This window comes from Dioscorea cayenensis, chromosome 7 (assembly GCF_009730915.1).
Source record: "Dioscorea cayenensis subsp. rotundata cultivar TDr96_F1 chromosome 7, TDr96_F1_v2_PseudoChromosome.rev07_lg8_w22 25.fasta, whole genome shotgun sequence".
In the NCBI taxonomy this organism is placed as follows: Eukaryota; Viridiplantae; Streptophyta; class Magnoliopsida; order Dioscoreales; family Dioscoreaceae; genus Dioscorea; species Dioscorea cayenensis.
The window spans coordinates 24,256,621-24,283,945 of record NC_052477.1 but is presented as its reverse complement, the minus strand read 5'-3'; the positions used below and the strand labels follow the sequence as shown (position 1 = coordinate 24,283,945).

The 27,325-nt window shown below is 33.7% G+C and overlaps 1 protein-coding gene across 28 annotated transcripts; it reads left to right on the top strand.

The window, feature by feature from the left end:
• The first annotated feature begins 2,076 nt into the window (after positions 1-2,076).
• Positions 2,077-21,537, top strand: LOC120265476. Of its 28 annotated transcripts, XR_005537658.1 has the most exons (14): positions 2,077-2,288; positions 2,418-2,444; positions 2,561-2,611; positions 4,682-4,761; positions 5,763-5,904; positions 6,132-6,201; positions 6,310-6,412; positions 9,748-10,531; positions 10,778-10,853; positions 11,276-11,345; positions 11,999-12,123; positions 12,797-12,919; positions 13,024-13,108; positions 14,894-15,193. XR_005537658.1 is itself a non-coding variant. In XM_039273406.1 (5 exons), exons 1-3 carry the CDS (start codon positions 6,405-6,407, stop codon positions 10,285-10,287), a joined length of 573 nt encoding a protein of 190 aa, XP_039129340.1. In that variant the 5' UTR covers positions 6,316-6,404; the 3' UTR covers positions 10,288-10,531; positions 10,778-12,123; positions 12,797-12,854. The 28 variants fall into 28 exon arrangements, 1 of the variants encoding a protein (XP_039129340.1); XR_005537643.1 differs by adding an exon at positions 15,400-15,588 and having other exon boundaries at positions 10,778-12,123; positions 14,894-15,307; XR_005537663.1 differs by adding an exon at positions 7,761-7,785 and having other exon boundaries at positions 6,357-6,412; positions 10,778-12,123.
• Positions 21,538-27,325: the final 5,788 nt, after the last annotated feature.

Sequence of the window (27,325 nt, the reverse complement as noted above, 5' to 3'; positions counted from 1 at the left end):
TGCCCTCTTACGAGTTCTTTGTTATCTTCGTGGTACTATATCTCGTTCTTTACTTTTATCTGCCTCATCTTCTCTTGAGTTGCGCGCCTATTGTGATGCTGATTGGGCCGGTGATGCCTCCGATCGACGTTCTACTACTGGTTTCTGCATTTTCCTTGGAGATTCCCTTATCTCTTGCAAAAGCAAGAAACAATCTACTGTTGCTCTTTCTACTGCTGAGGCTGAGTATGGTGCTATGTCCTCCACTGCTAAGGAGGTTCTTTGGTTAAGACAAATTTTGATGGACTTTGGTGTTTCTATTTCTGCCCCCACTCCTATACACTGTGATAACCAGAGTGCCATTAAAATTACTGCTAACCCTGTATTCAATGAACGCACGAAGCATCTTGAGGTCACCCTTCACTTTGTTCGTCATCATTATCTTGTTGGCAGTATTCTTCTTCCTTATGTTGCCTCTACACATCAGCTTGCTGATCTTTTCACTAAGGCACATACTGTCTCTCGGTTTCAGTTTTTAGTTGACAAACTCTCTATTTATAACCCACTGTGAATTTGAGGGGGTGTGTTAGAGTAATAATATTACTTGTATATGCACTGTATATTTATACATATATACCCTTAAGTGTACACCCTCTTTGTATACATCATTCTTGTATTTATATGGGTTGGTTTAATGAATATAGAACTCATTCCTTCTCACATATTTTGTCTATCACTACTCATTCTCCTTGGTATCAATACTCTTATTTCTAATAAATTAAATGCAATCAAATTATGCATACTTATGCAAATCACGCCACAGTTGAGTCTTAGACTACTCTTATTATTTATTTTATTTCAATTTCTAAAATTCACATATTTGGGTTCAATAACAAGTCCAAGGCCAACTCAAAGGATAATAAGCTATTCAGTAGCATACACATGAAATGCCCATCTTGCTATTCTCACAAAGTTTCACAAAGCAAGATAACATGGAAACTACAATCAACTCATGGTGCCATTTATGCCATTTTACCACATAATCTACAATCCTCCTTAAACCCCAATACCACTGTGCTCTATTTCTAATGGTGATGTGCTTAGTCCCTACTTGAATCAGATCCTAGTAGAAAAGATATTCCCTTCATCCAAGACTAATTGTGGCATCTACCTTCTGGAGAAGATGAACGAGAATTATAGCCCTAAAATTCATCTTTTATACACTATATGAAAAATCCCAAATCCGCACGGTAAAATTGGCACGAAAACAAAATCGTGACAAATTTGTTACAAGATTTGACACGGAACTAACAAATTCCGTGTCAAATATTTGATTTTTTTTAAAAAATATTATTTACTTCCGTGCCAAATATACAAATTTAATAATTTTACATGACATGCCAAATGCAATGCCAAACATTTTTTTAAAAAAATAATTTATTAATACCGTGCCAAATACCTGCCAAAAACCCAAATATAATAATATATTAATACCGTGTCAAATACCATGGCAACAATATAAATATAGTAATATTTTAATATCGTGCCAAATACTGTGATAAATATATAAATATATTAATATATTAATACCGTGTCAAATATAAATATAATAATATATTAATGCCGTGCCAAATACAGTGCCAAAAATATAAATATAATAATATATGAATACTGGTCTAAATATCATAATCAAAAAAATATTAATTTATTAATCATCGTGTCAAATATAGTCTTAAAAAATATAAAAAAATATAAATATATTAATACTAGTCTAGAATCATGAGTCTTAGAATATATAAATATATTAATATATTAATGCTGAGTACTAAATCTGATTATCAAAAATATAAATATAATAATATATGAATACTGATGTCGAAATACTTATACCAAAAAAATATTAATTTATTAATGCTATATCAAATACAGATCAAAAAAATATAAATATATTAATAAGTTAATATCGATGCAAAAATATGGTCTTAAAAAAATATATTTAATATATTTTTGTATTTTTATTAAACAGAGACACATCACATATATTAAATATTTAATAAATTAATTTTTATTAGTTATGATAATTAAAAGAAAAAAAAATATTTCTCAAAACATCTAAAGCCCTCTTGCTCACGAACCCTAATCCCCTGCCCCCATTGAAGCTTCTTCACTGCCATTGGCATCGTCTCCTTCTTTGTTTTTGGATCTCGCTATTTATTGCTCCTCTCTCTCTTGCGGCCACCATTGGAGAATCTACGAGGAGGAGGAGAAGCGACAGTGAAAGGGGGTATCGAGGGCGGATGCGATCGGTGGTGAGCTCTTTAGGGTGTTGTTTTTTTTTTTTGAAATTCTAAAGATTTGGGGAGAATTCATAAGAGGTGTTCATTCTACGGTTTGGATTTGTTTTTCATATATCTCTCTATTGCCATTGGAGGAGCTAGAAGGAAGAGGAACATCGGTGATGATCGGTAGTGAGATCACTGTCTTTAGCTTGTTTCTTTTCTTTAAAATCCAGAGGAGATTCAGAATAATGTGTTCTTCTTAGGGTTTGAATATGTTTTCCCTCTCTCTGTGGCCATTGCAGGGGCTCGGAGGAGGAAGGGAAGCATCAACATGAACTGAAGGATTAGAGGTGGTATGATCGGGGGTGAACTCTTTGGCGTTTTTTCTTTTTCTTTTTTTTGTTCTTTAATTGTGATTCCAAGCTGTGCATTCCATGCGATGAAAATAGCTTTCTTGGTGTTCTTTGCTTCGTTAGATCTCAGCAAGCTACAAAACCTCTGCCTCTGCTTCTAAGAAGTGCCATCTTTTTGTACTGCATGGCCTACTAGCTAGAGATAAGCAAAAAACCATGTAAAAACAGAAGAACCAAAAATATTTAGCATGAACAATTCTCATGTTTTTTAAACTGATGAATGATTATTTGTAACTGTAGTTGCGGCCCATAGGATCTATCTTTGTATTAGTTATACAATGCATCCTCTGCTGCCAGGTCTACCATTAATGTTAGTTATTTTTCAAGAAACAGATCTTTTCTCTTTATTGTTATATATATATATATCTTTAAGTCTTCGGTTTGAAGATAGACAATGTACATGATGAGTTTATTGAGGTGTAGATATATAATTATATATCTTTGAACACATGGGATTAACTCTTCCCATGCATATATGTATATATAAATATTGTTGTTGTTTGAGCTCTGGATTTCTTCACCAATCAAACGGCAACAGCTGATTGAATTAATCTTTCTTGTGGTTAATTTTGCACCTGTAAGATGGATGTTGCAATCTCTAAACCGTGGATAATATCTGAAACACTAACTAATTGCTGATTGTTGATATATAAATTTATGCTTGCAAATTTAAACATCACTCCCAAGCCCTTGTCACTTCTTGAGAGCAAGCCATTTATGCTTGCAAATTCTCAGTGAACGTCAGAAATATAAATTTTTGGATGTTGATGAAACTTCATTGAAGTTTCTCCGTCTGAGTTCTTTCTCATATTCCATTGCCTTGAGTAGTAGCGTTGCTGCATTTATCTTTTGGCATTGGCCATGAGGAAGACATTTATGAGTGGTTTCATTTAAGTATCTGATGGTTAGTTTGGAATTAAAGTGACAATAAACTAATTATTGGAGTGAGCTCCTTATGCTTGCATATTCCTTAGTAAATGTCACATATTGATTTTTGGATGTTACTTCTACTTCTGGATGCTTCATGCCTCTTGAAGTTATAGGCCATTTGAATTCTTTCTCATATTCCATCACCTTGAGTAGTAGTGTTACTGTAGTTATCTTTTGGGATTGGCCATGAGAAAGATATTTATGATAATTCACTCTTTCTTCTGTCAAAGTAATGAGTTTTGATACTTAACATTGATTTTATTGGTTTCCTATTTATTTTGAATGATCCTGTTTTTTTTTTCTTTCAATATTTTCATATTATATGGATATGTCAATTCTAATTTTCTTCTTATTTGTTGTGATTGTGCCATTTTATTGGTGTTGAACACTACTTGGAGCAAACCATTTTGTTTGTATATTCCTTTGTAAACACCATACATAAATAAAATTATTTTGGGTGATTTTTCTCCCTCTGAACAAACCATTAATTTTTTTATAAAATTATTTTATTTTAATCATGCACCGGAAATAGAAGTTAAAATGTGACTTTGAGTGGTCTTGTTATTGATTTTTCTTAAAAAATAAAAAATAAAATATCACTCATCTTCTTGCCAACAGTTGGATTCCTAAATGCAATTTATGTTTCAAAATACCTGCAATAAATCAAAAGACTTCCAATTATTTTATGTGAACCCTAGTATATAAATTTTCTTTTTTAAAATTAAAGCAAGTAACTTTGTGTGGCCTACAAATGCTTGATCATATGTTCCTGCAGTCATACAGTATGATCCATCCATTTATCATTGTGATTCCAATTTCCCATGATGTTTCGTTTCACCTTCGTGCACAACTTGTGCATCATGAATATTGAATATCATGCACCAAAAAAAAAAACAAGGACACATATGAATAAGGAAAATTAAAAAAGAAAAATAATAATTAACTATTATATTTTTTATTTTTAGTTTGTAGTGTTTATGTTTTAAACTTAGCAATAGGTTGATATCTAAATTTGGATGTTATACTATTTGTTAAGTGCCTTTTTTTGGGTTTATTGAATGATTTAGTATAAAAATGCAGGTGGGAAGCTTGTTTACCAATACGCCAAGAAGAGGGCGAGTAAGCCAAAGTGCCTAGTAACTGGAAAGAGAATTCAAGGAGTATGCAACTTTGTTTTCCCCTATTTTTTTTCTTCATTGTTTGTATGATTATATTGAGGTTATAACATTGTTTGCTGTGATTTCAGTTAACATGTTGTTCTTTGCTTGATAATCTAGAGATTTTCTTGTCTAGAGATTCAGGTATGGAAAGCTTTGATTTTTGTTGATTGAAATTGTTTTTCAAGATACTAGGCTTGGGGTTATGGTTACTGATTCTTTGAATTTGTTTGCTTGACTAAGGGTTCTAGTGTATTCTATCTGTTGTCACTGGTAATATTAATTTGTGGGCAAGGCTATGATTCTTGGGAAGCTTCTCTTCTTTTTGTTTTCTAATGAGAAGAAGAAAGATATGAGAAAGCCATTCATGGAGAGTAGAGAGTGAGAGAAAGCTTGGGCTTTTCCTTTTTTTTAACAAAAAAAAAAGAAAGAAAACGATTGGATTTTTATTGATATTATATCGGCATGGAAAAGGAGATGAGATAAGATGAGATGAGAGAGAGAGAGAGAGAGAGAGAGAGAGAGAGAGAGAGTTTCTTTAGTTTGAGTTTGAAGTGAGATACATGTTTAGAATTATAGAGTTTTCACTCTTTTTGATTAGTCTCAATTCTTGAGTTATGGAGAAATATACGCTTTTGGGATTATTCGGATTAAAAGGAATGCTGTCAGTTTTCAGCATGGTGGGATTCTATGTTTCGATATCAATGTTGCATTCGTTGGTCAGACCAAAATTTCCCTGAGCTAAAGGATGTGATACAGATCAAATATGTTATGGAAAAGGATTTTGTATTTCGCATGACTTGTCTCTTGAAGGAATGCTAGTTTCATAGGAACTTGTGCAATTGTTATTTTCTTCAATTACTACTCCTGGGTTGTGATAATTAGGAATGCTAAAGTTTAGAGTTGTTATTACCATTTAGATTCATTATCCTTACATATTATTATTTGTGTTAGACTTGGTGTTAGATCTGTTATGATATTGTTTTTTGTTGGTTATTATGCAGGGTACCTGTGGATCCTCTTGAATGGCAGATTTCTCAGGATACAACCAATATCATTTTCGCCTGCCTGGCTAATACAATCGGGGCAGCTGAATCTGTCTTGAGGGTCGCTGCAACAGGCCATGACAAAAGGCTATTCTTTAAGGTTCTTACTCTTTCAAACTTTCTCGCCTAATTTCCCAATTTAATTAAATAATAAAAGGTCTGGTGAAGTGCATGTAGTGAAGAAAACACCTTAAGGCAATCTTAGGATTTTTGGCCATGGTCTCATCTAATTCATATGGAATACTCAACTCTTCTTTTGCTGTATCCATGCATGCATTTATAGTAATATTTGCACTAACCCTGTAAGTAAAACTTATTATTGATCAGGTGATTGCTATTATGTATCTCCTGGCATCATTGGGAAGATTGGCATCAGGAGCCACTGTTGCATATGCTGGTAAATGCACATGATAATCCATTATTATCCAATGTTCCTTGAAATATTTCCTAGTTCTTCATTGAGCATTCTTGCACAGGATTATGCATATTCTATTTGTACCTTTAGGTTGAAAGCTCCCAATTATTCTGTCACATCACTGCTTGGTTTTTCAGAACAAGAGACACCCTAGGCCAAGCTCAAGATTGAATATAGCAGTGTCAATGTTCTGGTAACCACATTTCCTGTATCTTCCGACTAATGATTTTTATAACACTTTCTATATGAAGGTGAAAATGACACTAGTTCATCTTCATCCTGTAGTTGTTTGACTTCTGAGCTGAAATCATTTTCAGCTCTTCAGTTTGTCCGTGAATTTAATAGTTTGTATATACTTGGTTCAACTAGGCTTAGATTGTGATTATTTAATATCTAATTGCAGCTTTGAGTTTGAGACTAGTCATGTCATTAAAGTGATTAAAATTATCTTCTTGCTTCAACTGGAATGACCTTATTATGTCGATTAATGAATGCTATCCTTGTATGTTTTGTATTTTGAGTTTTTTTTTTGGTGTGTGTATATGTGATAATATGTTTTTGTTGAGTATTTATTGTAAGTGTTTCATATATTAATCAAGATATTGCATTCTATGGTTAGGAGAAATGGTTACGCATGGTTGTAGTTAAATTTTAATACTAACTTGTTGGAATGAATATTTATCCATTTCACGAAAATGACATGCACTTTAATCTGTGTCATGGAGAATTTATGCATTCAAGTAACTGCCAAAGATGTTACTACAAAGGAAACTTGCTAGTTTCCTCTAAAAAATCTAGGAAGCAATGATGAAGATGTGACTTATTACTAAACTAGATAAAGCTGAAGCTGGTAAAAACCCAATTCACGTATTAGCTTAGTTTCCATCTCATGGAAAAATAATGTTGTAATGTCATTAAATTACCATGTTTTAATTTATATCAACTTCTTATTTACTAAAACTGTAAGCTTAACTTGTGAGTTGTAGGTTTAATTCATAGGATTTCAGGCTCTTGTATGAGAAAGCTAAACTCTGAATCAATCTTTATTTATAAAAATTTTGTTATTATTGATATTCCAATTTTCATCCAAAATTTCTTTGAATATTGGCTTACCGTATACATTGTTAATTTGTACACTTTTCTATTAAATTTTGTTCTTGTAATAATTTGCTAACATGAAACTATCTTTATTTTTTCTGCATTGCTATCACTGATTATATCTACAAAAATTGCATGCTTGGAAAGGAAATTTTTCTATTCATGGGACAAACATGCCTGTTGCATCTTTTGCATTTTTTTTTTTGACCATCACTCATTCTTTCAACAATTGCCTTTTATATGCTCAAAATTAGTATCCTAAGCATCAAAATTTGAATAAGAATCTTCATAATTAGATTTGTATTCAGATTTTTCTTACTATAAATTTGGAGGGCAGTTTGGTTTATATTTCTATCATGCTACGTAAATGTTTGACTCCAAATTGCTTGTAGAAATAATGCCATACTTTCTTTGAAGCCAGTTTATGCTTCTTTTTTTTTCAGGTGTACAAAAGGCATGAGGTTTTTGGTAATTCCATGAGGATCTTCATCTATTCATCTTCCTAATTTTTTTAACAAGATAACAATCTATAGTTGATCTTTATAATTATTACATCCCTCACTATTTTATGTTATCTCCCTATTGATGACCAATCTTCACACTGATAGATTATACATTTCTACAAACTAGACTCTTGATCTAGGTGTCCAATGATGCCATGTCTTGCATAATATATTTAAATAGAATGTTACTAGAGCTCAATGCATTTTATTATCAGGAATAAAACCAAAGGAAAACCTAGTGTAGCTGGCACATGATAGAAACATAGAAGTCATAAAGAACTTTCAGAGTTTGTAATTAGTACCAAAATGTTGGGAAAAAAAGAGAAGTAAAACTATGATCAATATGAAACAGTTTTGCTGCCAAAAATACATCTGATTAGTGATTAGAATGTAAAATAAACCTGCTACACAAGCCTAATTTGCAAGACTTCACAACACCCTTTCAAAGTTGCGGACATGCATTTAAGTCAAAGATGAAATAACTAAAAAGCACCAATTATTAGGCACATATCAACAGGGTTTACACTAATCAAAGTTGCCAAAACAAAGTAGGAGTTGACAGACAAAGCAGGACATCTAACTGAGTTAGATATGTTGATCAAGATATGGCTCAATAAGATAACAATAACAATTTTTCTCCAAACTGTATAATCTACCAAAAAGAATAAAAAATAGAGTTATGCAAATAACTCACATCTAGATATGGAGTCAAATATTAATGTGAAGAACTAAGAAAAAACAAGTGGGGGTTTAGTCTACCTTTTACCCATCATGTCTACTAAAAGAAATGTTCATTATCTCCACTAATTTCTTAATGAACTGATATAAATGCTTGGAAGTAACTAGAATTCAGCGACAAGCATGTGTGTGTATAAATTCATTAATTATTGTCTAATGCCGTATTTGTGTTCAATGACTATTGAATTTGTGTTCAGTAACTAGAATCCATGATTGTAGGAACAAAAATGTTGACAAGGCAGTGGATGTATAATCAGAATCTACCCAGAAGACAAGGATTGACCAATGAATTCATTCTTGGGGTTGATGAATTTATTCAATTTGCAATTAATCAAGACGACTCATATAAAAATGGAGAAAATATTAGGTGTCCCTGTTTCAAGTGCAAAAATAGGAGATTCCTCCATCCAAATGATGTCACTTTGCATTTGTATCGCCGGGGGTTTAGAGAGTGCTATTGGAATTGGACTTGCCATGGTGAAGAAGTATTCCCAATTAGTGAAGAGCTTAAGGAGGTTGATGATCAGACTTCATATCATATAGCACAGGAGGATGAGCAGATGACTTGGGATCAAAGGATGATATATGATTGTCTTCGTTCTCATGTTCCACCAATTCACTCATTGTTATGATGAAGCTGGTCCAAGTGTGCAACCACCATTAGATGAGTCAGTTTCAGGTTTGCAGAGTGATGAAATAAGTCAATTGTCTAACAGATTTTTTGATGTATTAAAAGCTGCTGATCAACCCCTATATGTGGGCTGTCAGAATCACTCTCAGTTGCCTTTCGTTGCTAGGATGTTATCTATCAAATCTGATGCTAATATGTCTGAGGCTAATTTTAATACCATGGTCACCGCTATTAAGGAGGTTCTTTCGTTAGATAACACAATGCCGACTGATTACTACCATCATAGAAAAACTATGAATGAATTGGGTTTACCTGTGGTTAAAATTGATGCTTGCAAAAATTACATTGATTGTTCAAGCAAGGATTTTGTTTTTGTGAACACTATATCCAAATATATATATTTTTAAACATTGCAATCTCTCACAATATAAGCTTATTTATTTATTTACATCAATTTATTTGATTTGTTATATATATAGATATATTGCTTTCATAGGTTACTTTAGACATTTATATAATATTTTTTTATTAATTGGATCTAATTTTTTATGGATGTAGGAACAATTTGATAAAGCCCTTGCAGATAAGCGCGATCAAGGGGAAGATGAAAATTCTATCAACCAAAATGAATTGTGGGACCTCATTGCTATCGGAAGTCGTAATAGAGTGTTGGGAAAGGGTAATATAAGTAAGAAAATGTCTTCAATCAATTACAAGACACGTTCGGGGCATTCTCAATCAAGTGGGCAACTATATGACCAAATTAAGGAGTTGCGGGCAGAGCTTGCTAAAACCCAAGCTAAGCACAATGCAATGCTTGCCGAGCATGATATAATGCGAGCCAAACATGATGCGATGTGGATTGAGTGGGCTCGTCGTGAGTCATTTGAAATGTCATTGCTTGCAGCACTTAGGTTGAAGGGCATTGACCTCTCTGATATGCATGTTGCTACTCTCACGCCATCTATCCCTAGAGCACCAACAGTGGAGGCACAATCGCATGTTGATGAGCACTCTCCAACGAGAAAAAGGCTTCGCACCACACTCGTTGCTGACAACACTCTTGATGACCCGAATGATGAAGAGGATATATGTTAAAGCTTACTTTGAATTTTGTCTTCTTGATGTTGTTGGTGTAGAAGTTAGTTTCTCTTCAATTGGCATATAAAGAAGATGAAGCAACAATTCAAGCCATAGTTCACTTCAATTTATTTAGCAACAATTCATTCCAATGTTTTCAAATTTTTTTGTTGAAGGTAAATGTCATGAATTGTCATTCAGTGTGATTTTCTATTTTTCAGGCTGCAAAACTTTCCTTCGCGCACATAACTATAAGGGTATGGTATGTTCTCTTATTACCAATACTAAATTCATTCCATTCTTTATATGTATGTTTAAATTTTTTATTATCAAAGAACATTAAATCACTTGTGTTGTAGAGTGTTGGTGCATAAACTGATATTTGGATTTAATAACTATTTTAGATGTTAATGATCTTTGTATGAGTTTTGTTGTTATTCATGATGGAGGTATAAAGTAGATAGTAGTAATGATGAATTCATTTATTGGGTGATTCCACGGACTACAGCGGCGAAGGCAAAGCTGGGACGAAATGGGCTTTCTTGGTTGCCGGTTCAAGGGGATATCTCAATTATCGCCATCAGGTATATGGTGTAAAAAGTTTTCAATTTTTTACTTCATGTCATTGTTCTCAAAGATGAGTTTTCTTTGTTAGTTTTATTGATAACAATGTGTTTTTTCAGGTATTTATTTGGGAGCTTTGTGTTTGATGTTGTTAAAAAACCCAATTTTGTGATAATTATCTGGGAATTTTATCTGTTGATGTTCTTTGGTTTTACCATTTCTATCATCCCCTTTGTGTATCACTTCTTTTGGTTTATAGTGCTTGTTGAGCAGCTTAAACCATTTACTTATGCTTAAATAAAGCAAATGTGAATAAAATTCCATTTACTCATACCCACCGCCCCCGGCCACCCACTCCTCGTTATGGTACTATATATACTTAAATACACATCACATCTTTAGTGTGTTTTTTTTAACCTTACCATCACTCTTGTAATTACAGCAATGAGATGGTTCTTGTCACCTGTAACTCATCAACCAACTCCATACTCCTATCACTATCCTGTTTACAGGTATTATATTATATTAAATATATACAGCATCATGGTATTGATATAGCTGTTCGTATTTATGAGCAGAGTGAGAGTGGTGCCTCTTATCCAGGTATCTGCTAAGCTAACTTGATGTGTTAATTATAGTAATTGTCTAAAACCATCCTCAAATCATGTTCCTGCTTTTTTTTTTTGGGTTCCTATGGAACTTTGAAATAACTTGGTTCCTGCTGCTTACAGTTTCTCTTTTGTTCCGATTTCAATTCAATTGCTTTAGATGAAGACTAGTACATAATCTTTGTCTAGAGTCTTATAAATTTATTATTTTGTCGTACTTAGTGTTCTACCTCTGTCAGAAGGCTTATGAGTTGGTTCGTCTAATGACCACAACTTATTAATCTGGCTTATAGGGAAATTTGTGTTACTATATTTTGCTGCATTATTTCATTCTACATTCATTTCCTTTGCTTACTTTTGGTTGTTATGATGTTTCACAAGGGGGATATCCGGTTATGTGTGTGTTTGTGAAGAATGTACTTTTCGTTATTCTGCCATCTGTACCATGTTAACCTTTGTGAAAAATCTACTATTTTCTTCATCAATTTTGCTGCATTATGTATTTGTGATATTTTGACATTCTTTGAACTTTTCATTGCAATTGCGTCCTTATATAGGTAACAAAAAGAAAGGGATGGGTCAATCATGAAATAAAAGGCACTGAATCTATTGCTGATCACATGTATCGCATGGCATTGATGGCATTGATCGTTGATGACATTCTTGGTGTTAATAGGGAGAGGTTGGTTTAGATATTGTTCCCTTTTTCGTTGTCTTTTTCGTATTGACTTGTGATCTACTGAAATTGCCATCATGATTTCAGTTTGTTATATTATAACCATTTTCTTTCTTTTAAGTGAATTTAAAATTTATATGAAAATACTACCCTTCTCTTTCAGTTTGTGCTTCTATTTTAATGTTTTATTTTTGTTGTTGTTTCCCTAGTAGCCTGTGTGTAATAATTTGCTGATAGGAAATGCTAGAGATTATAGGATGAATAAACCATAGAATAAAATAAAATGATAAAATAATAATAAAATAAAGGGTTTCATTTTCAATGCCTATCAAAGTTAAATAGTTGTCCATGATTGGTGAGATTTGATTATGTGCCACCATGCCAAGTATTTAGCCTTTGTTTAATTGCAAGACCTCTTTGTTGTCCTAAGCATGATAATTAAGAATTACTTCCAAGAAGCTTTTTCTTGTAACTTTCTCCTTGCTATATTATATCCCCTTTTGAGTTTAGTTTCTTTTTCCAGAGTTTATTTTTTAAAGTTTCTAATTGATTAGGCTTAGACTTTTGAATTTCTTTCATACAGAGTTGATAAATATTAATGTTTTGCTCAAATGATATCATAGATTTTCTTCTGTTGTCTTTTAAAACTATAATGAGTTCATTTGAATTCTCAAAACAGGCAGACCAAAGAGGTTGTTTATAATTGTAAACCCATTTGGTGGGAAGAAGGTGGCGCCGGAAATATTCCAAAACGAAGTCAGACCATTAATGGAAGCTGCCGAAATCCTTTATACAGTGCAAGGTTGGTGCGTTGACCAATAAATTTGGTTGCTACTTCAAATTTTTTTTTGGTGTGATAAAATGGATTAACCACGGGCACCTAACTTGTCCTGTTTGTTATTTTAGGTGTTGTTTTATATACATTTTTTCCCTTTCTGAGAATGAAGTGTCACCTTGAACTGGTCCATCTTTATTTGCTCTTGATTTCCAGGTATACTTGTTTATATTTCCTAAAAGGCACTTATTACTCTATAATATAGTTTCCTAGAAACCATTTAAAAAATGTAAAAAATGTAAAAAAAGAGAAAACTAATGAAAGCAATGCTTTTCTTCATTTTTTGCTTTGAGCCTGAGCTGAAGCACTCGCTTAGGTAGTGCTTCTTTGATGGCGCTTCGCCTAGAGGGTTATGAGGCATTATAGCCTCACCTTGCCTCACTTGGGCACTTAAGCGAGCGCTTTTAGTAACACTACTACAGATTGTTGGTCATAATAATATTGAACTGTTTAGATGAGCCTTAGACTCACCATAACAAAAAGAGAATCTCTTTGTGGCATTTTTATTTGTAATGGTAAATATAGAATTAGTTTCATAGCATACCTAAACATGTAGTGGTGACAGAAATTAGTTTCACCAAGAATTATTAGATGCAAGTTGTAAAACTGGAGTGTTCTTGGTGGATTTTGAGCTAGATTCAAAGAGGGATAAGGTGAGAAAATTGCCACTAATTATCCAAAACATGGATTTAGTTGATAATTTCTTATTTGGAATTATTATTAAATAATGGGTTAAGATTTTCCCAAGCTACACAGGAGTTCATAAAACAACATAAAGAGCCTTAGTATTATTTAGCTTAAGAGAAGTACTATATGCTATAATCATGGTCCAACAAGATTGTTTTGTAGTTTTTTGTTTTGGGGCAGTAGCCCTTCTTGACACTTTCAGGTAGAATTGGTGAACGCATTTGGTATCCATGTAAATTCTCTGTGATTTGAGAAAAAAATGGTATATATATCATTGTATATGAAGAAACACTTTTAGGAATATCATCATTTTGCTGTGAAACAACAATGTTATGTAAGTTGATGTCAATGGTTGCTCAACCTATTGATGTTGCTTTAAGCAGGCATACTTTGTCGCTTTAGGAGAGCAGTAATTGAATGAAAAAAATCTATTAATGATGAATAGAATAATTACACGCACCAAGGAGGCTAAAATGTGTCAAAAGGATGGAAAATATCTCATCTGTAAATTTGGCCCGCAAAGTTATTCTTATGCTGCGACTTAATATACAATATTTTGAATCTGAATGCAAGCTATATAGGGATAGAAAGTCTCATGCAGTGTGGAATTAACCTGAACATAAGTAGACCTATTGTAAAGGAGGTTTTCTTGATAGATGAGGATGAATAGCATGAAGAGAGCAAAATTGACAAGAATCTTTCAAACAAATTACATGACTTTGAACAAGGTTGATTGAAGAATCTTGTACTGATGTTCCAAGATTTTCATAGATGAATATGCTTTGGTAATTCTGTGATCTGTATGTCAATCAATTGTCATTTTTTGCCTCTCACAAAAATGTTGGAATGATCAAAATTTCAAAAACAATATACAGTGGCACAAGATCACATATTTGGATCTACATCTCTGTGTATGGACTATAATGTTTCATTGAATCAATCAATTCGTTAGAAATTTTTAGAGCAATTAGATGCTTGAGTTCTATTCTTAACCATAATTTTCATACTAATCATTACTATTTCAAATGTTGTTTACAGACAAAGGGACATATGTGAGTAATGATCTACTAGCTTCTTTTTTCCTTAATGATCAAGTCATATCCTATTATATTTGTATTAACCTCATTTGTTCTTATTATATGTTCTATCTGTACTTATCTATGCTTGCGAATTGTCCATTCTGTAAATGTCTCTTTTCATCTTGCTAAGAAATTTGCTACTTGTTAATTATTCCTTATCTCATGGCTAAAATAGGTGCATTAAGATGGCAATTGCGCATGATATTGCAGAAGGTAATCAATACTAGTTTAAATTCTGGCCAGCATAATTTTTCAGTGATGAGCTTCTACTTCATTTTCACTGGTGGGCTCATTACTGGAAAAATATTAACTTCTAATTTTCCAGAAACATACTTCTAATTCTCTAGTGATAGGATCATTCACCTAAACTCCCTTATTGATAAGCTGACTACTTTATCAGTTATTGTTTGCATCCCTTTCCTTGTTATTTTGCTTGAATTTTACATGTTTTATGTTTCAAAGTGAAATTTGTTCACTAGCTATTGTCGGTGATATTACACCTTCTAATGGTATTCCTAAAGAGGAAAAGAGTAGGCTTGAGAAAGCTACTTTGAATGAAATGTGGAGGTTCTTGGTGATGGTTTGAGAGGTAAATATTGTTCTTTTATTTATAATAATTATTCTTGATCCATTATATTTCATGTCAACTATTTGATATAATTTTCACTTTGCAAACTACAGCTGAGGAGATAAAGGAACTTTGGACGGAGTATGAGAATAATTCTTAACCATCATCTTAAAATCCATACATGCATGATAGTCTTATACTTGTGTTCTCTCCTTCTCTTGATTCATCCTCTATTTAATATATAATCCTAATTAGATCTATTTATATATAAATAATATAACGCATGTCCTAATAAAATTCAATGTAAACCAAATTCCAATTTAATTTAAATTCTAATATATCCTAATCATAGATATATTTAGAATTTAAATTTAAATGTCCTAGTCTTAATCTTAATTGATTATTTAATTGTTTTGGACTATAATGCAAATTTCAAGTTAAATACAAAATGCAAATTACAAAATTGCCCTTGAGAACATATCTCGAGGCATAAAGGCAAATTACAAGATTACCCCTGAGAACACCTATCTCGAGGCAATATCAAATCTTAGGATATCCCAAACACACATCTCGAGGCAATCTTAAGTTTTATGTGGCATGAGAACGGATCTCGAGGCTATTTGAGAAAGTGCAAATACCGAGGCATCCAAACACATATCCCGAGGCAAATTGGATTTCAAAAAAATAAATAATAATAAAAAAATAATGATAAAAAAATAAAAAAATTAAATTTTTAAAATTTTAAAATAAAATCTTATCCTTTTCTCCTGATTTAGTCAAGGTTATGATTATGGGGGATCCCGCGTGAAAAAAAGGGGAACGAACAAAAAAAAATGATAAAAAATAAAAAATTTTAAATTTCAAATTTCGAATTTGAAATTAATTAAAATAATAATAAAATAAAAACAAAAATAAGAAAAAAATAATAATAAATAAAAAAATAAAAAAAATAAAAAAATAATGAAAAAAAAGATAAAAAAATAAAAATAAATAATAATAATAATAATAAAAGTTAATTAATTAATTAAAAAAATTAATTAATTAATTAATTAAAAATATATACATATAAATTTTAAAAAAATGTTAAAAAGAAAAAAATTTTAAATTTCAAATTTCGAATTTGAAATTAATTAAAAAATAATAATAAAATAAAACAAATAAGAAAAAAATAAAAAATAATGAAAATAATAAAAAAGATAAAAAAATAAAAAATAAAAAAATAATAATAATAAAATTTAATTAATTAATTAAAAAAATAAATAATTAATTAAAATATATACATATAAATTTTTAAAAAATGTTAAAAAAAAAATTTTAAATTTCAAATTTCGAATTTGAAATTAATTAAAAAATAATAATAAAATAAAACAAATAAGAAAAAAATAAAAAATAATAAAAATAATAATAATAATAAAATTTAATTAGTTAATTAAAAAAATAATTAATTAATCAAAATATATACATATAAATGTAAAAAAAAAAAAATGAAAATCTTATCCTATTTCGATTTTGATCCGTTGTGATTCGGCGGGTTTGATCTGCTGGGATTTCACAGGTGGTTAGGGCTTGCTTGGATGAAGTGAAGGATGGGTTCATAAAGTAATGGAAAGGAGGGGAAGGGAAGGGAAAGGAAAGATTGAATACATATCTTGCTTGGGGGGAAGGAAAAGTAAAGTAAGGGTTTTCACTATTTTGTATTTGGTTTGGAAGCAAAGCAAAGTAAAGTTATGTAATATTATTACCAAAATACCCTTATATTGCTCCAATTCAAACACAAAAAACATAGAGCATTTGAATTATTTTTTTATTTATGTTTTTTTGCACAACTAATCCAAATTTTTTTGGTTTGGGCCTTTTATCATTTCAACATACAAATTCATCAAAAATTAAAAAAAGTCCACAATATAATAAAAAAATTATCGTAGCACTAGCAATTATAACAAATAATAATTAAATAAACCATAAAAATAAAAAAATAATAATTTCCATAAAACTACAAAAATACATAATATTTCATTTCAATAAACCATAATACATATTTTCCTCAAAAAGACATAAGTTGTATTTATAGAAATGTTAGAAGGGTAAAATCGTCTAAAAAATATTCAACCCTCCTCAACCCACCATTTTGGTGGGTTGATGAATGGAGGAAAATGGTGGGTTTTCAACCCCCCATTTACCTCCAAAACCTTTGCCTACCCTCCTATTTTTTCTCCCCAAGCATGGGTTCAAAGAACCCTTCCTTTATGAACCCTTCAAAACCCTTGCAAACCCTTCCTCCCAAGCACACCCTTAGGGTAAGAACGAGAAGATCGGGGGGATAATGATAAGGACGGAGAAAATTTTTTAAAAGAGGAGGAAGGTGATGGAAAATGGGAGATCAGAGGGAAAAAAACAGTGGGAGAAGAATTGTGAAAGAAAGAAAAGAAGATAAAAGAGAAGGTCTATATCTCTTCCTCTCCCTGTATTCATATAGACGTACATATAAAAAAAAAATCACCCGCCGCTCGTCGCCGTTGCCATTGCTCATCGCCGCGGCATGCTTGGATGGCTGAGATAATGCCGCCAAGTATGCCGCTGCCGTCTCTCGTCACCGCTGCTGCCGCTTATCGCCATTGTTGCCTCCATAGCCTGCTGCTCGTCCTTTTGCTCGTACTGTTTCTTCTTCTTCGTCTTCGGCGCCGTTTGAGAAGAACGAGATGGACAGAGGCCCATGAACTATGACAAGATCAGTGACAAAGCTGTGTTTAAAGGAGGGAATAGTGATGGTGTCCCACAGGAGGTTGATTTGCATGTTTCTGGTCTCTCGGACCTTGGTGCTGAGATCACCAAGAACTTCGTACTAGCTTGTGTTACTCTCTCTCTCTCTCTCTCTCTCTCTCTCTCTCCTCCCGATTTCCTCCGCCACATTCATGCCGTCTTCAAGCGCCACCGCTCTCTCAGTACTATGCAGTCCAATTTCTCCTGACCAGCTCGTGCTTTGGTTTCTCAAGTCTCGGCCATGGATGGAGAAGACATTTTATTCAAATCTCATGCCCATCTAGTGCTTGATAGAATGCCTTAAAGAAATCGTATTCCTCATTGTAGTGATATTGGGGCAAGAGGACAGAGAGAAGGAAACTTTGGATTGTTTAAATCAATGGTTTGTGAAGGTTTAAGGCTGAAAACCTCTGAAATCTCATGTCTTATCAGAGTGATAACTGGTGCTGGTTCGGAAACTATAAAGCTTGGAGTTCATTGTGTTGTGATTAAATTCAGTTTCAAATCCAAAATTTGTGTGGCAACTGCGTTGATTGGGTTTTATTCAGCTGTGAATGATTTGAGGAGTGCTAAACACTTGTTATGTCAGGTGCATGTGAAAGATTTGATGTTGTGGAGGGCTATGGTCTCAGTTTACTGCAAAAATGGGCTGTTCTTTGATGCCATTCATACATTTGCTGAAATGCAAGACTTTGGTGTTTGTCCGAATAGTGTTACTTTGTTGAGTGTTTTGCTTGCTTATGCTAACACAACTTTCAATATCGGGAGAAACATACACGCTCGACTAACAAGAACAGTATACTCATCATCAGCTTTGATTGATTTTTACCGCAAGATTGGCAAACTGTCCGAGGGAAATGCCTTGTTCAATAGACTCAAGAAGAAAAACAAAGATCTTGTATCTCGGAGCTTAATGATAAAAGGATACAGAATCAATGGCTGTGGAGAAGAAGCAATCGAACTTTTCGTAGACATGTTAGAGCATGTAATTAAAACAAATGAAGTAATGTTCATCTCCCTGTTATCTGCATGCAGTCATTGTGGTATGGTTGATCAAGGATTGAACTTGTTCAATACCATGGAACATGATTACAGCATCAAGCCTACTCCGGCATACTATGCATGTATTGTCAATATGCTCGGCCGGCAAGGGGGTGTGGCCGGAGGTTTTGAATCCATAACAAGTAGAATGCGAATTAAACCGGATGTGAATGTATGGGGCACTCTTCTTAGTTGGTGTAGAGTTACTGCAAAGGGTGATACTGATACTAAAGTTGCAGAAATTGTTGCAGAGCAGCTTATGAAATTGGATCCTGATAACCCAAGTTATTATGTGCTGCTTTCTAACATGTACTCAGATATTGGAAAATGGGAAGATGCCAAAAGGATCAGACTGTTGATTGATGAGAAATGGTTAAAAAAAAGAAGGAATTAGTATGGTTTGATTTATATGAAAATTATTCAGTATGAATTGTAGCCATTCATGTTGTTTATTTGCACACAAATATTGCAAATGTTATTCGTGAAGAGATTCACATTTGATATCTATGTGTATTTTTGATAAATAAATAAATAAATAAAATAAATAAATAAATAAAATGAAAAAAATTGAAATGATAAATGATGAGGCGTACGCATAAAAATTCACAAGAGATCATGCGTAGAAAAAAAGGAAAGCATGCATGTGCATGAGATGAAAGTAAAAGAAAAATAAATAAAAAAAATGAAAAAAATGAATGAGAAAACTTGCATGGGAATAAAAAAAAACATATAAAAAATTATGGAAAGCATGTAGCCTTGAGACATAAATAATTAATTAATTAAAGAAAATAAAAAAAAATCGGGCCCACCACTAATAGATGATGAATATGGGTTCCAGGCTTGAAATAAAATATAAAATAAAAAATAAAATATATATATATAATAATAATAAAAAGAAATAAAAAATAAAAATAAAATCATCACGTGACTCATGCATGACGAAAGGTGCACATGGAGCTTTAAAAAATTGCATGGATGCATGCCGGCTCACACATTTAGAAGCCCATGATCTAAAAAATAAAGAACCATCCATCCTATGGACTTATGATATACATGCATATACTCAAGCGGGACCCACCTTTGTGCATGGGACGAGAATGATGATGATAAACATGGAGTTATCTCAAGGAAAATAAATAAATAAATAAAAATAAATAAACGATAACTTACCATGCACGTTGAATGAGAGGCATACATGCATTTTTTAGAAACCTGTAAATGATTTAGCTTCCTAAATAAGCTAAGGTGTTAATGGATTGTGAAGAAATGGAGATTTTGGAAGGAGCCCAAAACCATCTTCTTGTATCATCCAAGGATCCTGAGATAAAAATGGCCGAATCATTCAATAAAGTACTACAGCATTCCACATACGGAAGCTGTTACTGAGATGTCCAATCTGTGAGACAAGTCTTAGACACCATCAAAGTTAATGGAGTTACAAATAGCGATATGCATCTGGAACATTCTACCAGAGTTTGTTGATGAGGTTTATGTACTTACACCTTCTTTAAAGGACAATAGGGATAACAATGAGGGATCAACAAAAGACGTGTCGAGGTATAAAAACTCAAAATAATCCTTGTTAGAGCTTCAGCGTATCAACTGGCATAAGTTTTAGCAACGGTGAGGAGGATAGTGATGTTGACTACAATAATACGAATTATGAAGAGCACTAAGGGGTATGCAACAAGTAAAAAAGATAGCAATGACAAGATTACTTGAAGCAATAACAAGAATGATCAAGGAAATGGCAGATTTTAGAAAATATATGGAAGATGGAAACGAGATATATTTCAAAATGACATACAGTGCAATAATGAGATATACATCTCAAAATGGCAACAAGGCGCAGGCAGTGGCAGGCAACGCAGTGACAAGGCACAGGCAGCGACAATGATAAAATATATATATATACATATAAGTGATGTAATAAATATGTTTATATAATAAAATAACAAGATTTATAATTCGCAAATCTTCTTGCACTTACTTGTACTTTTTGCCCTTCATCGGAGGTTCCTAATATTTCTAATCTAGGGTAATTAATAATAGAGGCTTGTCTCTATTAGAAATGAAAGAACCCACAAAACAAATATGATATTTGTGCTTTGATGTATCATTTGGTGTCTTTTTCACAAACATGATGCCAGATGCATATTTTCTATCCCACAAGATCACCATTAGAGACTGTCAACTGGTAATTTTATCATTATGATGGACATCTTGAAGAATTTGTAGGAAGGCATCAAACAATGCTTGTTTTGGCCATGTCTAGTGTCTTTAGAAATAAGCCCTCCATGAAATTTATCAGGTGCATTCCAACATCTTTAATTGTCAATATTAGTTTGTCTAACTTTCACTCGTCTCTTTTTTGTTCTCTTTGTATTCCTCGCAGCTGGAGTTCATCGACATCATCAAATCCGTGACCGTGAAATCATCTACCTAGAGTGACAATCTTAATGTTCATTATATGAATTTATGGGGAAAAGACCCTGTTTTCGGCGATCAAAATAATCTAATTAAATTTTTTGTTCTGCAAATGTTATCAGCTTGGATCTTGTTTGTTCCCTAGCAACAAGGTTGCAATACTGAATTTTAATGTTGCATGTGGAATGGAGTTTTAATGTTGTTTTGATACAAGTGTTTGTATAGTTATACTACATGATTTCCAATGTATATATAGGCCATCATTTGGGAAACGGTTTACTTAGACTAATGGGCAAGTGAATCCGATTTGGGTAAAACTAGATAGCTTTCTAGTTAGTCCCGAATGTATCACACTTTATACTAAAGTCATTCAAAATTGTCTTCCCAAATTGGGTTCCGACCATGTCCCAATCATATTTGAATCGGGGGACCATTCTCCCTTTCTAGGCATGTTTTGATTTGAATAGGCTTGGTGCTTGGTTGATAATTTTTTGGATCTAATCAAGGATTGGTGGAGCCCTGCGCTGTTCTTGGCATGTGGAGCATTTATCCTCGCAAAGAAAATCACTAGAATCAGAGTGCAACTCAAACATTGGGTGAAATTTGAGTTTGGGTAGATAAAACATAAAAAATTTGTGCTTCTACATGATATTGAACTCCTTAATATTTGTAAAGAATCCCACCCTCTCAATGAAGAGGAATTCACCAAGGATTCAATCTTGAGATTTGAGTTGATCCAGATTCTTAATCAGGAGGAGATCTACTGAAAGCAGAGGGCTAGAATGACTTGGCTCCAAGAAGGTGATGAAAATACTAATTTCTTCCATTCTGTAGCCAACGATGGGCTTAATAGGAATTTTATTCCTTGGGTGCTTCATGATAATTGTAGGGTGGATAATAGAAGAAGGATTGGAGACACCTTCACCTCCTTCTATCAAAACCTTTGTGGTTCTACGCAAACCTTCCATGCCTAGGTTAACTTGGAATACCTTCTCGGTACTAAATCACATCATGATCTATCATCGCTATATACCCCATTCACATAAGAGGAAATTAGAAGGGCGGTCTTTGACATGAAGGTGGATAAAGCACGTGGCCCTGATGGCCTCCCGATCCTTTTATTTCAGAAATATTGGGAAATTATTAAGATAAATATCTTTAAGCTCTGTGATGATTTCTATTGGGGGAGGGCCAGCCTTGAAAGAATCAACTGGGCCAACATTGCTCTAATCCCAAAAACCCAGACTCCTGAAGACCCTTCTCATTATCATCCTATTAGCTTAAGCAACTCATAACTTAAGATAGTGTCTAAGATTTTAGCCAACAGTCTGAGTCTAAAAATTGACTCATTAGTCGATGCGACTCAATCGGCCTTCATCGAAGGTCGATGCATTATTGATAACATTATCACTGCTCAAGAGATCATCTTCTTCATGCAAAAGCATCGCCTTCCAGGTTTGATACTTAAGGTGGACTTTGCCAAAGCCTTTGACACGTTAGATTGGTGCTTCATGTTTGAATTATTAAGGCTAGGGGCTTTAGTGATAAATGGATTGGATGGCTCGATACCATCCTCACTTCCTCCAAGGCTAAATTTCTAATTAATGGTAGTCTTAGTGGTTAAATCAGATACCGCATAGGACTCAGACAAGGAGGCCTCCTCTCCCACTCCTATTTGTCCTAGTGGTGGACGTTTTCAGCACCATGTTTAACAATGCTCTTAGATATGGTATTCTTCATGGAGTGTCCCTGGGAGAGTCTAGAGTTAAAATGTGTCATCTACAATAGGCTGATGGCTTTCTGATGTTAACAACGGGTGTGTGTGTGTGTGTTTGTGGGGAGATCTTTGTATTATCAAACTAATTCTTTACACTTTTGAACTCATGTCAGATCTTAAGGTTAACTCAGAAAAAACTTGCTTATTTACTTCCTTGAGAAACCTTGAACTGCACTCTTCTTTCACTAAGTGATTAATTGTAGTTCTGGCTCCCTTCCTTTTACTTATTTGGAAATACTTGTTTCAGGGGGAAGACCTAGACTGCAGGATTGGGACATCCTCTTAAACAAAATCTTATCTCGATTATTGACCTGGAAATCCAAGTTTCTTTCATTGGATGGTAGACTCACTCTAGTAAACTCAGTCCTTACCATGATCCCCACCTATTGGATGTCAATTTTTAAGCTTCCATTATGGGTCTCTAAGAGCTTCAATAAGATTAGGAGAGATTTCTTATGGTCTGGGCCTGATGCTCACTGGAGCAAAATTAGACTGGTGAGTTGGACAAGACTTTGCAGACCCCGGGAACAAGGTGGTTCGGGAATTCTAAATTTACAAACTTTCAACAATGCGTTGCTTGGTAAATGGTGGTGGAGAATTATGCCGGACAAAGGTTGGTGCGGTAAAGACATTATTCGAGAAAATTATTTCAAGGGAATCCCCACTTGGAACTTATTCCACAAGCAACGTGGTCGGCGATCCTTTTTTTGGAATGACATCCTTCACTCTCTGCCAGCTTTTAGGAAAAATTTGTGTTTAATTATCCATAATTGGGCCATTACTCTTTTTTGGCTGGACAATTGGGTGGATGGGTGTGCTCCTGCTGATATTTGGCCTCTTCTTTTCCAAGTATCTCAGTACAAAGAAGGAACGATCCGGGAATTTGCAAATAGGACTCTTGAGATTCCATTGGCTGATTCCCCGGCTATAAGGTAGTTAGTTACTCACCACCATCACTATGTAAGACCTGATGACGGTTGATGAAAGGTGTTGGAAGTTAACAGCGAATGGAAGGTTCTCAGTCAAATCCTTCTACTCTTTCTTCAATGATGGGGACTGTGTTGTCATTGGTCCCCTATTATTTTGAAAGGATGTTGCTCAAAAAAGATTAACCTTTTCAATTGGCTAGCTTGGGACAATAAGATCTTGACTTTCGAAAATTTAGCCTTACGCAGATGCAATGTTTTGCAAACATCCACTTGTGTGATGTGTCACGCAAATATTGAGTCTATGGACCATCTTCTTTTGCATTGACCTATGGCATCCAATATCTGGACTTACTTTGGGCAACTCCTTGAAGTCCATTGTTCCCCTATGTTGTTTTTGGACCTTTGGGAGGACTGGAGAAAAAATGTGAGGGAACCCTTAATTTCTTTTTGGGATTCACTAGTGAAATCAATTATGTGGAACATTTGGATTGAGAGAAATGCACTCATTTTCAGTTATAATTGTCTTCCAACTATTTTCATTATTATGAAGATTGAGCGTGTGCTGCTTTTGTGGTTAAATGCAGCTCTTGACTCAAAAAAGGCAAAACTTGAAGAACCAACAATGAAGATTAAGCGAAGTTTGGAATTCCTCTCTTCTAGGAAAGTGGCACCAATGTTGGATACCTCCAAAGTGTGACCTCCTTCCCTTGGCGCGGGCTAGTCTCTAGCATCTTTTGCTCCTCGAAATGTCTCCTTGTTCCTTTAGAGGACTTATGCTCTTGTTGTGTTTTATTTTTTGTTGTTGTTGTTCTTTCACTTCTTGTGGCTCTTTTGTATAGCTTCAGCTTCTATTACTGTTTCACCTTTTCTAATGAATGTGGGTTATCCACTTTTTCAAAAAAAAAAAAAAGTCTACGCTATTTTTTTAAGATATATGTTAGATGAAAATTAAATATATTATTTAACTCAACTCAACTCAAACGCTTAAGCTAAAAGGATGAGGAATCTATGTGTTATATATTTAAGATTGTACACAAAGAAAAGATCATAATCTAATATGAATATTCTATAAGCCATTTTTAATACATCTTCTCAAGTTGAGCATGTAAGTTTTGATTTAAAGTTTGTGGCAGAAATATGATAGAGTTGGACATGATGATGGAGGCATAAAGAGATTTGATGATATCAAGGATAACGATGTAGAGACATTTAATGATTTCAACAACACATATGTAAAGGCATTGGTGGCAAGCAAAGAAGGTACTCAGATTGATGAGTGAAGTTAACACGGACATAAACACATCAACAAAGCATGCACGAAACAAATAGCTAACACTTTGAAAGTTGGCCTTCTAAGAATGCTCCCAAAAGGTGCATCTTTGTCTAAGTAGTTGCCATGATTTGATTCTCAAGATTAAATCCACTCTAATATCATATGAATTTTTTTTAACAAATAGGTGATAAGTGCCCTGCATTTTAAGGAAAGTTAGCGACATGTACAACATGAAGTTAATATGATTGGGTTGGGGCTACTAGGCTTACCGTCTTAGGTTCTACAAACAGCAAACTTCTCTTGATCTTGTTGGCGGGCACTTCTTGCTTCTATCATTTTAGGTCTGGGGCTATAGACACCCAAACAGATTAGACATTTTAAAATCTCATAACTAGGAGAACAGAAGTACATATCAAGAATAAGCCTATTTCTTTCTAGCCAAACACTCTAGAGAATAGCTCTAGCCAAGGTATCTAAGGTATATTTTTAAAGTCATCTAAATGAGTTGTCCAAGGGACTCAAAAATTAGATAAGGACTTTGGGTGACTAATTGGATTGAGACTCTAAAAAATGTTTCCAAATTTGCACCACAAAAGGGTAATGGAGAAATAAGTTATTTGAGCTTTCTATTGCTGCATGGCATAGAACACAAGTGTGGTTGGTAATTTGTTCCATTTTCTTTTAGCTAAGTCCTCCAAAGTGAGAATTTTGTTATCCCAAGTTATCCAGGTGAAGGCTTTCACTTTCCTTCTACAAAAACCTTTCCAAATGGCCTTGTTGGGGTGACAGTGAATGCCTCCAACAGTGACAAAGTTGTAAAAGGATTTAACTGTGAAACATCCATTGGGGGAAAGAATCCAACATTTTAAGTCTTCGAAGTCACTATCCACCCTAATTAAATTGTTTATGAAGGGATCAACTTCTCGTAAGCTATGGATGAAGTTTGGGGTGATATCTTTTACCATACTCAAAAGATGGGAGGAATTAGCAAAAACATCTGGCCATAGGTAGCTAGGAGCACATTCACCAACCTAATGGTAGCAACGTTGTAAATAGTATGGGATAAGAAAAGTACAGAAAGTAGGGAGACAACTAAGGAAACCTTCGCAGAAGAAGGATCTCTTTGATGGTGCCCTTTGGAATAAAATTCCCACGACCACTTACCCTGTAATGCTATGTTAAAGCCTACTAGGTTAAGAATTCTCCATCCACTTGAGTCTCAAGGTCTACAAATTTGCTCCAATTTGCCAATCTGCATCCTACCTTGTTAATAAGGGTAGTTTATAAATTGGCATCTAATATTTAAGGATAGATGTGAGAACTAAGTTGGATACCGTAAGTTGACCTCCTAGCTAGAGCATCTTAACTTTCCTGGTAGAGAGTCTAGCATTAACTTTACATATAAGTGCATCCCAATCTTGGTGTCTCGAGCACTTGTCTGAGATTGGTATGGCAAGGTAGGTGAGTGAAAGGAGACATGTTGAACAATTTAAGATATTTGTGAGGAATCTATCTGGATGAAGTCTATATTGACTATAGACAGGTTTCTTTTTTAAGTTGATCAATTATCTTGAGATGCCCTTAAAGAGATATAAGAATACTTTAATGATTCGCAAGTCTTTGGGCCACCAATTGTTAGGATGATTACGTCATCTTCATAATATAGGTGACAGGCTTTGCCTAGGCTACCCAAAGGGACTCTATAAAGCATTCTTGAGGATAAGGCATTCAAGAATAGAGTGCTTAACAAATTTGTAACTAGAAAAACATGAGATATGAGAGAAGTTCTCCTTGCTTAAGCACTCATTGGTATTTAACATACCTACTCATTG

Excerpts from the sequence above, each read along its gene's own strand:
- LOC120265476 (XM_039273406.1), top strand. Across the intron at positions 7,786-9,747 it reads CAAAAGGCATGAGGTTTTTG|GAACAATTTGATAAAGCCCT; the intron begins GTAATTCCATGA and ends TTATGGATGTAG.